The sequence below is a fragment of the Monodelphis domestica genome, chromosome 4 (genome assembly GCF_027887165.1).
Source record: "Monodelphis domestica isolate mMonDom1 chromosome 4, mMonDom1.pri, whole genome shotgun sequence".
Classification (NCBI taxonomy): Eukaryota; Metazoa; Chordata; class Mammalia; order Didelphimorphia; family Didelphidae; genus Monodelphis; species Monodelphis domestica.
This window is the reverse complement of record NC_077230.1, coordinates 189,638,847-189,651,731: the sequence shown is the minus strand read 5'-3', so window position 1 is coordinate 189,651,731 and position 12,885 is coordinate 189,638,847. Positions and strand designations below refer to the sequence as shown.

The 12,885-nt window shown below is 39.4% G+C and overlaps 1 protein-coding gene across 6 annotated transcripts in view; it reads left to right on the top strand.

Moving 5' to 3' along the window:
* Window positions 1-1,745: 1,745 nt before the first annotated feature.
* NFE2L2 (NFE2 like bZIP transcription factor 2) overlaps window positions 1,746-12,885 on the top strand; it is a 39,931-nt gene continuing 28,791 nt past the window's right edge. Inside the window, exon 1 of one of the 6 annotated variants that reach the window (XM_007494424.2) lies at window positions 1,746-2,116. In XM_007494424.2, the coding sequence (XP_007494486.1) occupies window positions 2,084-2,116 (33 nt within the window). In that variant the 5' untranslated portion in view covers window positions 1,746-2,083. Of the gene's footprint in view, window positions 2,147-2,680; window positions 2,713-2,808; window positions 4,070-12,885 lie in introns of those variants that run through there. The other 5 variants (XM_007494426.3, XM_056794033.1, XM_007494425.3 and 2 more) reach the window with 5 other exon arrangements.

The following is a 12,885-nucleotide window of genomic DNA, read 5'->3' as shown; positions in this document are numbered from 1 at the left end:
CTTCTGCCTTGGAACCAATACACAGTATTGACTCCAAGAGGGAAGGTAAGGGTTTTTTAAAAATAAAAACTCGGGGGCAGCTGGGTAGCTCAGTGGATTGAGAGACAGGCCTAGAGATGGGAGGTGCTAGGTTCAAATTTGGCCTCAGCCACTTCCCAGCTGTGTGACCCTGGGCAAGTCACTTGACCCCCATTGCCTAGCCCTTACCACTCTTCTGCCTTGAAGCCAATACACAGTATTGACTCCAAGAGGGAAGGTAAGGGTTTAAAAAAAATAAAAAAATAAAAAATAAAAACTCCCCTTTGATAGTCATGTACACAATAATTCTCTGCTTTCTTTCAAAAATCTCCACTATCTCATGAATAACATATTTTAGGATTTCACAGTCTGTTTTTCCCTCTGAGGCTTTATCACTTTCTATAAGTTAATTTCCTTTTTAAGGATCATACATGGTGAGGCTAGGTGGCTTGGTGGATGAGAGGTCCACACACCTGGATGGGAGGTCCTGGGTTCAGGTCTAACCTCAGACACTTCATGACTGTATGCCCCAGGGCAAGTGACTTAACTCCATTTGCCTAGTCCCAATCGATCTTCTATCTTGGAACCTGTACTAAGCATCAATTCCAAAACAAAAGGTATGGGTTAAAAAAAAAAAGGATTAACACAGTTCAGTGCTGCTTAATGAGAGGTGGTTGAGGATAAAGTGGTTTCATTTTTTGCAAAGCCCAAGACGGCCAATATCAACTTCAATCTCAGAACTTTTCTGATCGACCTTGGGGCTCCAACCCTAGTGATATTGCTAAAAGAGTCAGAGAAAGTAAGTAAAAGGGCAGGTAGGGTGTGGGCAAACACGGGGGGGGGGGGGGGGGGGACACATAACTCCAGAGTTCCACTGTGATTCCAGAACTTCCTACTGCAGATTACACTTTCGCTGAATTAACAGTTCACAGGGAGCAGAGGGTGGGAAAGTGAGGCTAAGGTGTGTGCCTGTTAGTCTGCGGCTTTTGTCCTAGTTCTCTTCAGCTGGCGCCGGACCCTGGGGTAGGTGCGGTGCGTCAAGATAAAACTAAGCAGGGTCCTCCTTATCAGAGGGCTTCCTTTAAGGGCGCCATCCTCTTTGCCAGGTGAGATAGCGTGCAGTAAGTATGCTTCCAAGTTCCTAGCACTGAACACCAAGCAATTTTGTAGGGAGTAGGAAGGTAAGGAGAAAAATGGTCTTAGTGGTATTTGTCTTAAAGGATATCCAGACACGAAGTGGTTGTTTTAAAATACACACAGGGAGAAACGATTTTGTATTAAAATAAATACACGCTTAAAACACACTGAGGAGTCTTCGGTCCTTTAGAATCGAGAGACTCGGGTTCAAACTGGCTTTGGGATTGTGTGTGTGTGGGGAGAATGAGGGAATTCTGTTTTAAATTCTAACTTTGGAATCAGGGGACCAGAGTTCAAATAGTTCCTCTGCTCCTTACTATCATGGGTAATATTGGGCAAATCACTTAAATCTCCCTGAGCCTCAGTTTCTTCATCTGTAAAATGACATGGTTGAACTAGATGACCTCTAAAATCCCTTTCTACACTAAATCTACATCCTAACGGTCAGGAACTTGCTTTAGGAAGGGTAGAACCTCCTTACACCGCCGGCCCCCGCCGCGCCCCCCCCACCCATGGAGACGGGCATAAACGAAGATTGACAGCCTCACCGCCCAGCCTTTTCTCGCAGCGACGCCCACGCCAATCCCTTCCCAGCTCCTCATCCCAAACCCGCAGGAAGTCAGCAGGGGCGGGGGCGGAGGGTTGGATGAGGAGGAGGAGTCCGACGGAAACCACCCGCCTTGGTGGGCGTGACCACGCCTTCCCCCCGCCCCCTGGGGCGGTCTGAGGCGGGGTGTTGCTGGGGCTGCGTTGGGGAGCCCCGGTCTTCGGGCGGAATCGTGTGAAGTGCCGGAGAGACTCAAGGAGCTACCTTTGCGCTCCCCCGCCACTGCCGCCGCAGCCAAGCTTCCTTCTCCGCCCCGTGTCTCGGTAGCAGAGAGAAAGGAGTGTCGCCGAGGAGCCCCAGCGCAGGGGTTAGAAGCCCAGCATGATGGACTTGGAACTGCCCCCGTCGCAACAGGTGCTACTGCTGCCACCTCCGGGACTGGAGGTGGGGGGACAGACGTCACGCCTACGAGAGTGGGATGGGGGGGGCAGACGTCACGCCTTCGGGAGCGGGGAAGGAGGGGAGACGTCACTCCTATGGGGGCAGGGACGGGGAGTGGGGCGGAAAGGGAATGTCTCCTTCCCTCCCTCTTCTCTGGAGAGTCCACGGGCGAGTGGGGACCAGCGGGTGGGGCCAGGGTCGCTTGAGGAAGCGGGAATTATAGGGAAAAAAATAACTCGACATTCCCGGGGTAGAAATGAGGGGTAGAGGTGGAGGATTGTGCCCGTGGGGGCCGAAGAGAGGAAGTCCCCATGAAGCAGTGGATGCGGGGCGGAGAAGGGAGGGCAGCTACTACCGGCTCTGCCTGTCATGCGCGTGCTGCCGGCCCCCGTGGGCCAGGTCCCCTTCCTTAGGGAGGAAGAAGGGGAGACGCGGGAGGGGGCGGGGATTCCCAGCTCCGACGGGAAGGAGAAGGGGGTGGTAACAGCTGTTCCCGCCCCCGCAGCCTCTTCTGTGTGCCCCTCCTCCCCGCGGTCGGCATACTGCGGCTGCGCGGGTGCGGCTGTGGGGTGAGGAGGCGTCGCTGGTCCTTCGCTGGCCCCGTGGGAGGGGGTGGGGATGAACCCTGTGCCGCCCCGCCCCTACGCTTTTCCTCGGGGTCTGGTTGTCTGGGGAGGACGAGCTCCCCCGGGCGCCCCCAGGGCCTACTCGGGCCTCTTTCGTACCTCTGCCCATCCATTCCTGAGCTGCTCTCCCTGGCCTTGAAGCCTTCGTGCTTAGTCGCCAGGGGGAGAATGAGGTATGGAATGGACTTGGACCACTTGGGGTCTGCACTGAGTGGACGAGCCCCCCTGATGCGGGACTCTCGTCTGGGTTTGAAGCCTGGGCTTTCGTGGAGATTCATCATATGTAGTCTTTCCTCCTACCTTCATTACTGCATCTTTGGGGCACCGGAGGGAAAGGGTGATTTTTAATACTGTCCACCGGAGGGAAAGGGTGATTTTTAATAATATCCATCCCTCTCACTAGTAATTTCTAGGTTACAGGGAAAAACATTAAAAAAAAAACTCGTTAAGCTTCGTGCAGCTAGAGTGATCTAGATCGCCGTGAAAGACTGGATGAAGCAAACTTTAATAATGTGTCCCTGACAGTGGTACCCAGGCGTGGACCAGGATAGAAGAGAGGCACAACTTGGATTCTGCATCCGATGAAGTTCAGAAGAGTCATTTACTGCCTATTATGGGGAAGAGAATTGGGAATTGAGTTCAGTGTATCTTGTTTCTCCCACCTCTCAGCACCCCATTTTCCTCTCTGTACAAAACTGGAGGATTTTGGAAATACTATCTAGTCTTCAAATCGCAAGCATCCAGACCCCCGAGCTCCAGTATTTCTAAATTTGTGCTTATTTCTCGCCTCGGTGGAGTCTATCCGAATGCTTTCCCCTAGCTTTAGTGAAAGTTATCTGTTGTTTGTCACAGCTGCCCTAGATTGGCCCCTTTCTGCTTTATAGCGTGCCAGCCTTTTACAGTGCTGAAGGCCAGGGACAAGTTGGAGCTGTTGATCTGTTGCGCAATTGTTATTTTCCCCAGGGCTGCTTTGTCTTTGGATTTAGCTTTTCAGATTGTAATTCTAAAATGTATAAATCAGGATATGCTCAATTTTGTGCTGCCAAGGGTAAGGGATGCAATCTTAGAATAGAAATTGTATTTTTTTGTATAAAATAATGTTTGCTTAAATATTAAAAATTGTACTTAAAATTATTTATCTAGTTTTCTTTACCTTGAGTGTCTTTTTACCCACCACCATCTCCTTTAGAGAATTTCTCCGTTTTCGCGCTGCCTTTTTTTCTAACGGCATATGGTGGGATTCTTGTGTTTCATAGTGATCTTTTTGCTAGCAAGTTACGTAGTCTGAGAAGAATTGGAAGTAAGTTCTTTTATTATTTTAAATCATAGCATATTTTTAAAGTGTGATATAGTTAGAAAAGTGAAAAGATTGTTTAAGATTTCCGAGCTTTTTTAGGAAGTTATTTAAAGATTATCGTGTTTAAGAAAATTTTAAATTTGATCAGGTGTTAAATGCCTTCATGTTTGAAAACTGTCATCCAGGCTTGGTACTGCTACCAAAAGAGTTCATTATTCATCTTGGTTTTTGGCTATTCATGCTGGACATTATAGATCCTTATGAAATTGTGTAGTCTTGGACCATTCCCTAAGAATGATTTTGATTTTGTGTCCTATTAGCTTACTATTATAAGAATGATTTTGATTTTGTACCCTATTAGCTTACTATTATAAAAGTAAATGTACTATTGGGTTTCATTTTGGCCCAAACTGAGGCTGTGAAGATGCTTCTTTGAAAGTATATAAAATACTATTCAAGATTCATTTTTGTTAGAGGGAGAATGTTTTGGAGAATATTGTTCAAATATGCCCTAAAATTTCATGCTTGGGAAAAAACCCATGAAGAATGAACCTATAACAAAATGCCAGAATTTTATCTCTTAAAGCATGAATTTGAAGTCAGTGGAAAAATGAGTCTAAAGAACTAATAGCAAAAAAAAAGTATAATTAAGATATTGATATTTTTTGTTTACTTGCTAGATTTCACTAAAGGAATAAAATCCAGGATCTTGGCTTTCTGAGTCCTCTTTTTAAAGCCTCTAATTTATTAGGATCAAATGACATAGTACTTGTAAAAAGTACTTAGCACAGTGTTTGGCATGTAATAAACACTATATAAATGCTATTATTATTAACTATTCCTTTTTAATATATTGTACTGGAAGATATTCTGTCACCCTCTTTACATAGGAGAAAATATCTAGAAGGAGGTCAGAAAGTATAACTTGAAGTTCTCCATATCCATCATAAAAACTTTACATTTTTTTTTTGTACATTGTGCTGCAGATGAGAGATGCAGTTAGTTTTGCACTGCAGTAATAAAAGTGTCTAGTACAGAAGAAAAATGAGAGGAAAAATCAGTTATCTCAATGTAGGGAGAAACTTGACATTTTAGTTATGAAGCATCCTGAGATATTTTGGAAGTATCTTGTAGGAGGACATGTACAACTCTCATCAGTGTATCACAGGAAAAATAATAGGCTTTTTTGAGTTGTTCTTGGTAAGATTAAATTGTAAGGACAAGCTTTTATTCTCTGTGAATAACAAGAAGTTAAAATGAGACTAATTATATATATGTACATATATATTTTCATATATATGTGTCTTCCTTAATATTAATCTATTTTCAATCAAAATAATTTATGGGCACAGTTCCCTATGGGCATTGTTGAAGAGATAAGGCATTTGTTTTACTAATGTCTAAATGTAACCGAAGGAGAAATGGAAAAAATATTTCTTGTCTCAATTCTCCCCCTCTCCCTTCCTCCTTTCCTCCCTCCTCCCTCTCTCCCTTCTCTCTTAAAGTTGCCATTATCCACACTTTCTGTTTTAAAGGAAGTACTTGTATACTAGAAATATGTTTGACTTTGAGATGAAAATCTCACATTTTAAAAGTGGATTAAACTCAGAAAAAACTAAAGGAGTTGATGGCCTCTTTTAAAACTATTTTCTGGTCACTAAGAAATATACTTGTATGTGTGATGATGATAACTGAATTTTATTTGGTGGTTCAGTTCCCAAGACTTTTTTGAATTGTCAGTGTTATCTAAAAAGGTTATTGAATCAATAGTAGTATGTCTTAAAATTTGTATTTAAGTTATGAAAATGTTAGAAATATTCTGAGAAATATAATATTTGGATTTGTAAATATGTTTTATCCTAAGATTATGAGTAAGAAAATAAAAAGTTCATTACAACCCTTACTGATTAATAATTCATCCTCTATCCAGGGTTTTTTTCTGTTTGAGAGAAAATACACTTTTAAATACTAGAATTAAGTCTGAGAATGGAAAGTAAATATCATAGAACATATTTTTTATAAATGTTGCAGTACATAGCTATATGAAAAATAAGGCTAACTTTTGAATATAGCTCCATTTCTGGGTTTGTTTGACTTAACATTCTATTACTAATAAACACAAAGACTATACAAAATGGAATTTGAGAGCCAAGTCCATCTTTATTGGGCAGTGTTAATAAGTGACTCTGAAAGCTATTATAATTTAGCATATCAACATAATCTGAAGGATTTTTTTAAAAGTCTATAAATGCTTTTTTTTTCCTCTCAAGCTTTGAAACTACAACTTTTGGACTGTGGTATCAGTAATACACTGCCTTATTTAAAGACGGGATAAGAAAGGAAGTCATTCAGGTAGATAGAAAAATATTTGACCTGTTCAATTCATAGGTATTTCTCTCTTCATTCATAAATTTTTACTACTCGATTGACTATTAGCTATGTCCTGTTCTTTGACTTCTTTTCGTGTGTTTATTCCATTAATTTATTTGTTAGTTCCTCAGCTACACTGTAAGCTCCTTGAGCTGATCTCATTCTTCTTTGTATTTCCTACAGTACCTTTTGTTTAAATTTGTTGAAGGTAAAGCTTGAGCAGCTGGTTAGGCGGCCTTCACACTGTCATTTTAGGTAATGTGTTTATCTTTGGACACTTAGCTGATACCAGGAACTTTTTATACATTGTTTCAAGGTGACATATTTCAGAAATTCAATAAATAATAATTGATGAGCTCCTCCTAGAAGCTTGAGCAACATCTGTGGCATCAAAGGCCTTTTCTCTGTTTGAGTTAGGAAAATTTTCTGTTGTTCATTTGGAATGTGGACTTTACCACAGTAGTAATAACTTGAAGGCTGAATTACTTGAGGCTAACTCAGAAAAATTTAGTTAGTACAGATTGGTTAGGAATCAGGATTATGGGAGTGTATTACATAATGACCTAAAGTTTATTTTCATCTGAGAGGCAGTTTTGGAATCTAGTTGAAAGAGCACAGGCACCAAGATATCTGATTCTAGTTGTTCTGCCCTTGACTAGTTATATGACCTTAGACAAGTCACCCAACCCTTCTCTGTTTGGTTTCTGTGACTGATTTGTAAAGACTTGCTTGACATTTGAAGTAATACTTTGTGCTCATGGTAATGGGTTCTCCCTGAGTGTTAGGAACCTTGTGACAGGGCCTGAATTTGGTAATTGTTTAATGAATACTGATTTTGTGGAATTGTTCCACATATATATTTCTGAGCTATGGGATTAGGCCTATCTTTTTGTAAGCTCATTTACACAATAGTAAATAATTGCAGCACTGCTAATAGATCAGGGAGTGGGTATCTTCCTTGTACCTCCCATCTCTTACAAGCTCCAAATCCTGTGTTGGTACAGACTTTGTAGAGTATAACCAGAATGGTATACAATTGTTATTCCCTAACTGCAAATCTGACAGTGCCTCTTTCTTTTGGATATATGAAAAAAATATATATGTAAATATGTAAATGTAAATTGAATGTTTCAGTATAAGAAACTTTCATATTTTTTCCTTAATAAGTTTTATTTTATTTTATTTTTTGATTAGCCTTAGGATTTTGATCTTGGCTTTTAGCACATTTTTACCTAATACTAAATTGTTTTTTGAAATCACCCTTTGTTCTAAAATAAATGTTTTGCACCTGATTAAAGCATGTTTTAAAAAAAATTAAGGAATCTAAAACAGAGTGGCATTTGGGGAATTTGGAATTTTAATGTCTTTCATATGGGGGTTCCTTTCCCTTCCTTATAGAATACACCTGAATTCAGGTTTTTGTTTTTTAAAAAAATGCAGAAAATTTGTGAGGAAAGAAATGGCAAGGGAATTATCTCATCTTTACCTTTATAGTGAGTGTTTCACATTTATTAGATTGCTTCCTATGGACAAGGCAGTGGGGATACAGCAACAACAACAACAAAAAAAAAACTTTCTGCTCTTAAGGAATTGATTCTACTGAAAAAGAAATATACTTCTATTTCAAGAAAGTAACTGGAAGAAAAAAAGAAGCAAAGCCATCCTGCTTTCATTGTTTCCAAGATCTTTCTCTTCTTGGATTCTTATTTAACCCACCTTGGTTGAAACCTTCTACCCACTTAACTAGATTATCCAAAAGATAAGGTAGCTTTAGCCTTGATGTGTTGCTTTTTAGACTACCTACATGGTCTTTGAAAGTGAAATGGTAGAGACTTAACTATGGAATAATCTCAATTGCTATATCTACTGGCTTTTAAAATAATCTTTATTTTTTCTGATCTCTCTGTAGCATTTGAAGCAAATGATCACCTATTCCTTTTTTTTCCTGCAGATTTATAGGACACTGATTCTCTTGCTTTTCCTCTTAGCTCTCCATCCTCTTCCTTTGCTGAATATTTATCAGTGTCCCCCAAGGTTCTGGCCTGGGATTCCTTCTCTTTTAAAGAAATGATTACCTTTTTGGTAATTTCATCAGTTTCCACAGGTTCATAGAATTTATCTCTAAATAAATAACCCCCAACTTCATATCCAATCCTTATCTTTCTCCTGAGCTGAAGAACAGTACCACCTACTACTATGTGGACCTTTTGAATGGATATCCTGTAGACATCTCAAATTCACCATAATCCAAACAGAATTCATTACCTGAACCTATCTTTCTCATTTATTTCCTATTTCTTTCAGAGGTATGTAGGTAGAAGTTATCCTCATCTCTTCTTTCTGTTCATATCCAATCACTTAATAAATTTCTACTTCCACAATATTTCCAGCATCTGTCCCTTTGGCCACTACCATGGCTCCTCCATTACTTTTTGTCTGGACTATTTTAATATTCTCCTAATTGGCTTCCTTGCCTCAATTTTCTTCACTCTTCAAATCAAATGTGATTCCTTAACATGCATTCTGAATATGTCAAAAAGGTTAAATGACTCTATTACCACCAGGATGAAAGACAGACTCCTCTATTTGGGGCTTAGGCACTTCATTGTCTGGCCATTGCCTGACTTAAGATTTATGACACATGACTCTCCTTCACCAGACTGGCCTACTTGCTGTTTCTCCTATTGTCCCCCATGTCTGGAATTTATTTCTCCTTACTTCTACCTCTAGAAATTTATAGATCTCTTTAAAGCTCAGCCAAAGAGCTACCTCCTGAGTGCAACATTTACTGATTCCCACAGTTGTTAGATGTCCCCCCTTCCTATTACTTTGTACATGTGTTGTATTTACTTTTGTGTATATGCTGATTTTCCTAATAGAACATAAGCTTTTGGACACTTGGAACCATTTTGCTTTGGTATCTGTATCCTTACTGCATTGAATTCTTAGTGAGGAATCACAAATAACATAAAATGATAATTCACAATTGGGCATCACTGAGGCCAGATACTGGGTTCTTGAGCCTTATGTACTAATTCAGTAGCAGTCCAATCTTACCCTCAGAACTCAAAAATTCCACACCTATTGGGAAGAGAAGACAAGTCAAAAGCTACTTATAATTTGCATCCTAAGACAATTGAGAGCCTTTTTCCAGAATTTGAGAGACTTCCACATCTTGATAGTTTTTACTTTAGGCCCTTGTCATTCCTGCCTGAAAAAGAATATATGGTAGAACACAAATTTCACTTGTTTCCTGAGTTGTGGTAATATCTGGATTAGTTATTTCACAGATGGGGAGATATCCCCTAGAGAGAATTTTGTAGTCATGTGACTCTTGATAAAGGATAATTGCAGATGTTGTTCCAATGATGTAACAGTAAGTATTAGGACCTAAGTAGTCCCTGAAGTCATGAGATGAAAATTGGATTTGTCCTTAGAAATGACTCTAATCTATCACTAAACTTGTAGTGTGACTTTGGACGACCTTGTTGGACCTTTATTTTTAAATCTGCAAAGTGAGAGGATTGGACTAGATCATCTCTAATGTTCCTTCTGAACTCTAAAACATCTGGTTCTATATAAGCAGTTCATCTTCCTCATGACATAAGACTGGGTGCTAAACAGGCACTGTGATCAGATTATTATTGCACAGGGATTTTGTTACAGCGAGGAGAGAACATCTTCAACTTGATGGAGTCAGGAAAGGAGGACAGGGTCTCCCTTCCCAATTACTTTGCATATATTATATATTTATCTAATCTAGAAATCCAAGAAACATTTATTAAACACCTACTATATGCCACATACTTGTACCAAGTTGGGGGAATACAGTTAATAAAGGGAAAGTCCCTACTGGTAAGGAGCTTGCATCCTAATAGGAAGTGACAACACACAAAAAGAAGGAAATAGAGACCAGAAGATATTCAAATAGGGGCCATCTTGTTCCATGGAGTTGAAACAAGGCAGAGCAATAATGCAGAGTGCAATGAGCTGAAAAGTACGTTTTCTGTCTTATAGGTAGGTATTGGGAGGAATTTGGTACTCCACCCTCAAGCCTTCCAATCAGAAGGGAGAAGAGGCCAAGGAGGTATTGTCAGATATCTACAGACATATTTCTCTACAGTGGATAGAACATACTAGTTCCTTGAGAACAGGAATGTTATTTTTTTTTTGTATCCCCAGAGCTTTAGACATAATAGGAATGAAGTAGGAAAGGAATTTAATAGATCTCTGGAAGATCTGTATAGACTTGGACTCCATCTGGTGTAGTAATGACTGATTCCTTCAAGAAATGACCAGTGAATGGGGATAACCATGAAAGGTAGTCTCCTGCTGTGAATGACCAGTAAAGAAAATATGAATGAAAATAATTTTTTCAATAGAGGGTTGATTTTTATGTAAAACTATCAGAATGATCTTCTAGATCTCAGAGAAGTTATAAAAAATCTTAAGAAATGCAGAATTGAAAAATATATATTTATGAATCATGATGCAATATAATTAGTGATCAGCTTTGAAAATATGATTTTTTAAAAATGCAGGCCTAAATGAAAAGAAAAGCTAACTTTAGTAAGTCTAAAAATCAAATTGTGGAAACATTATGTTTAAAGATAACTACAAATGCTAAGTAGATCAAGATTTTAGAGTCCAACCAAAAGCACAGGCAAATTTAAATCATTGAAAGCTTATAGGTGAAAAAGAAAATTAATGGCATTTTAATTTAAGGAAGTTAAAAATTTAAATTAATATACCAGAATCAAGTAGGAGGAAGTAAATGATTTAAATAAGAGAATAAAAGAACAATTGAATTGTTAAACAAGGTATAGCAGAGTATAGTGGATAGGTACTGGACTTCTGGAGTTAGTTCATGTTGGGCCCTCTATAGCTAAATTCTTGACCTTGAATAGAATCAAAAGGTGGTTTGAAGGATGGTGTCAAAGGGAGAAGAGTCTGGAGACTAGCAGACTAATTTAAAAAGTTGTTGCTATAGTCTAGGCATGAAGTGGTGTTGCTAGATTTCATCTGTCAATTGTTTTTAAAATGGGAAGTAAATTAAAAATTTATATTAAAAGAGACATTCTGCTACTGATAGGCCTGTTACATAAGCAAGTGTTGTCTTGAAATCTCTGTTATAATAGGTAAGAAAAACCACTCTTGATTGCAGCATAGACTAAGAGTTGCTTGCTTTTATTTTATTGTTGGTCTTTAAGATAGCAAATAGGAAAGGAGAAATTCTCTAGGGTTTATTGCTTTGGATGTTCTGTTTGCAGTAGTGATTTGGAAGGAGGGGGATAAATGAAAGAAGATAGCCTTTTCAAAAGTATCTTTCTTTCTTTCTTTTTTTTTTTAAACCCTTACCTTCTGTCTTGGAGCCAATACTGTGTATTGGTTCCAAGGTAGAAGAGTGGTAAGGGCTAGTCAAGTGACTTGCCCAGGGTCACACAGCGAGGAAGTGTCTATAAGGCCAGATTTGAACCTAGGACCTCCCATCTTTAGGCCTGGCTCTCAATCCACTGAGCCACCCAGCTTCCCCCTCAAAAGTATTTTTCTTGTAGGCTTTGCCAGAAACATTGCTCATGGAACTTAATTTGGTTCTGAGGTTTTGTAATACAAACTTCCTCTATTTTTTTTTTTAAGTATTAGTTGAGGATCTGGAATTTCCATAGCTTAAGGCCTTTAACCTAGAAGATTCACCATGACCCATATGGTTTATCTTCTTTGGCCTTTCTACATACTTAAAAAGAATAAATAAATAAATACCCTAGTATGGAAGGTAAGAGAGGGAGATCCAGATGCAAGTACAGTGAAGTAGATGATAGAGCTTCAGAGAAGTGTTAAATCAAGTCAACTTGTTTTCAGTCTTTGTCCCCCTCCCCCTCACATAATCTTTCTCCTAATCTTTGATAGAGTTTGAGAGCTGGAAATGGCCATCTGGTTCATATATGAAAGGGATCACCACTATAATACACATAACTGCCTGAAGGTCTCCAAGAAGTAGGGAAAACTACCACCTCTCCTTTGAGACTTCTACACAACTCTCCTGGTTCTGTCCCTTGGGACCAAAAAAGACAAGTCACATCCCTTCTACACATGACAGACCTTCAAATACTTGAAGATAGCTGTCATGTCCGCTCATCTTCCTGGTCTTTTTTTATCCAGGCTGACTCTCTGAATTCCTTCAAAGACTACCATAGGACCTGGATTCAAGACCCTTCATTATATCCATTTCCCTCTCAGGAACTTTCAGTTTATTAATGTCCTTCAGAACTATCTCACCAAAAACCAAATCATAGTACTTATTAGATGAGTTTGAAGAGTCCATAGCACAGTGGATCGATCTATTCCTGAAAGCTATACTAATTGTTTTGCATTATAGCTTTTTTTGACTGGTCTTCACACTGCTGACTCCTTGAATTTGTCATCTCTGTTAAGTCCTACCCCCCATCTTC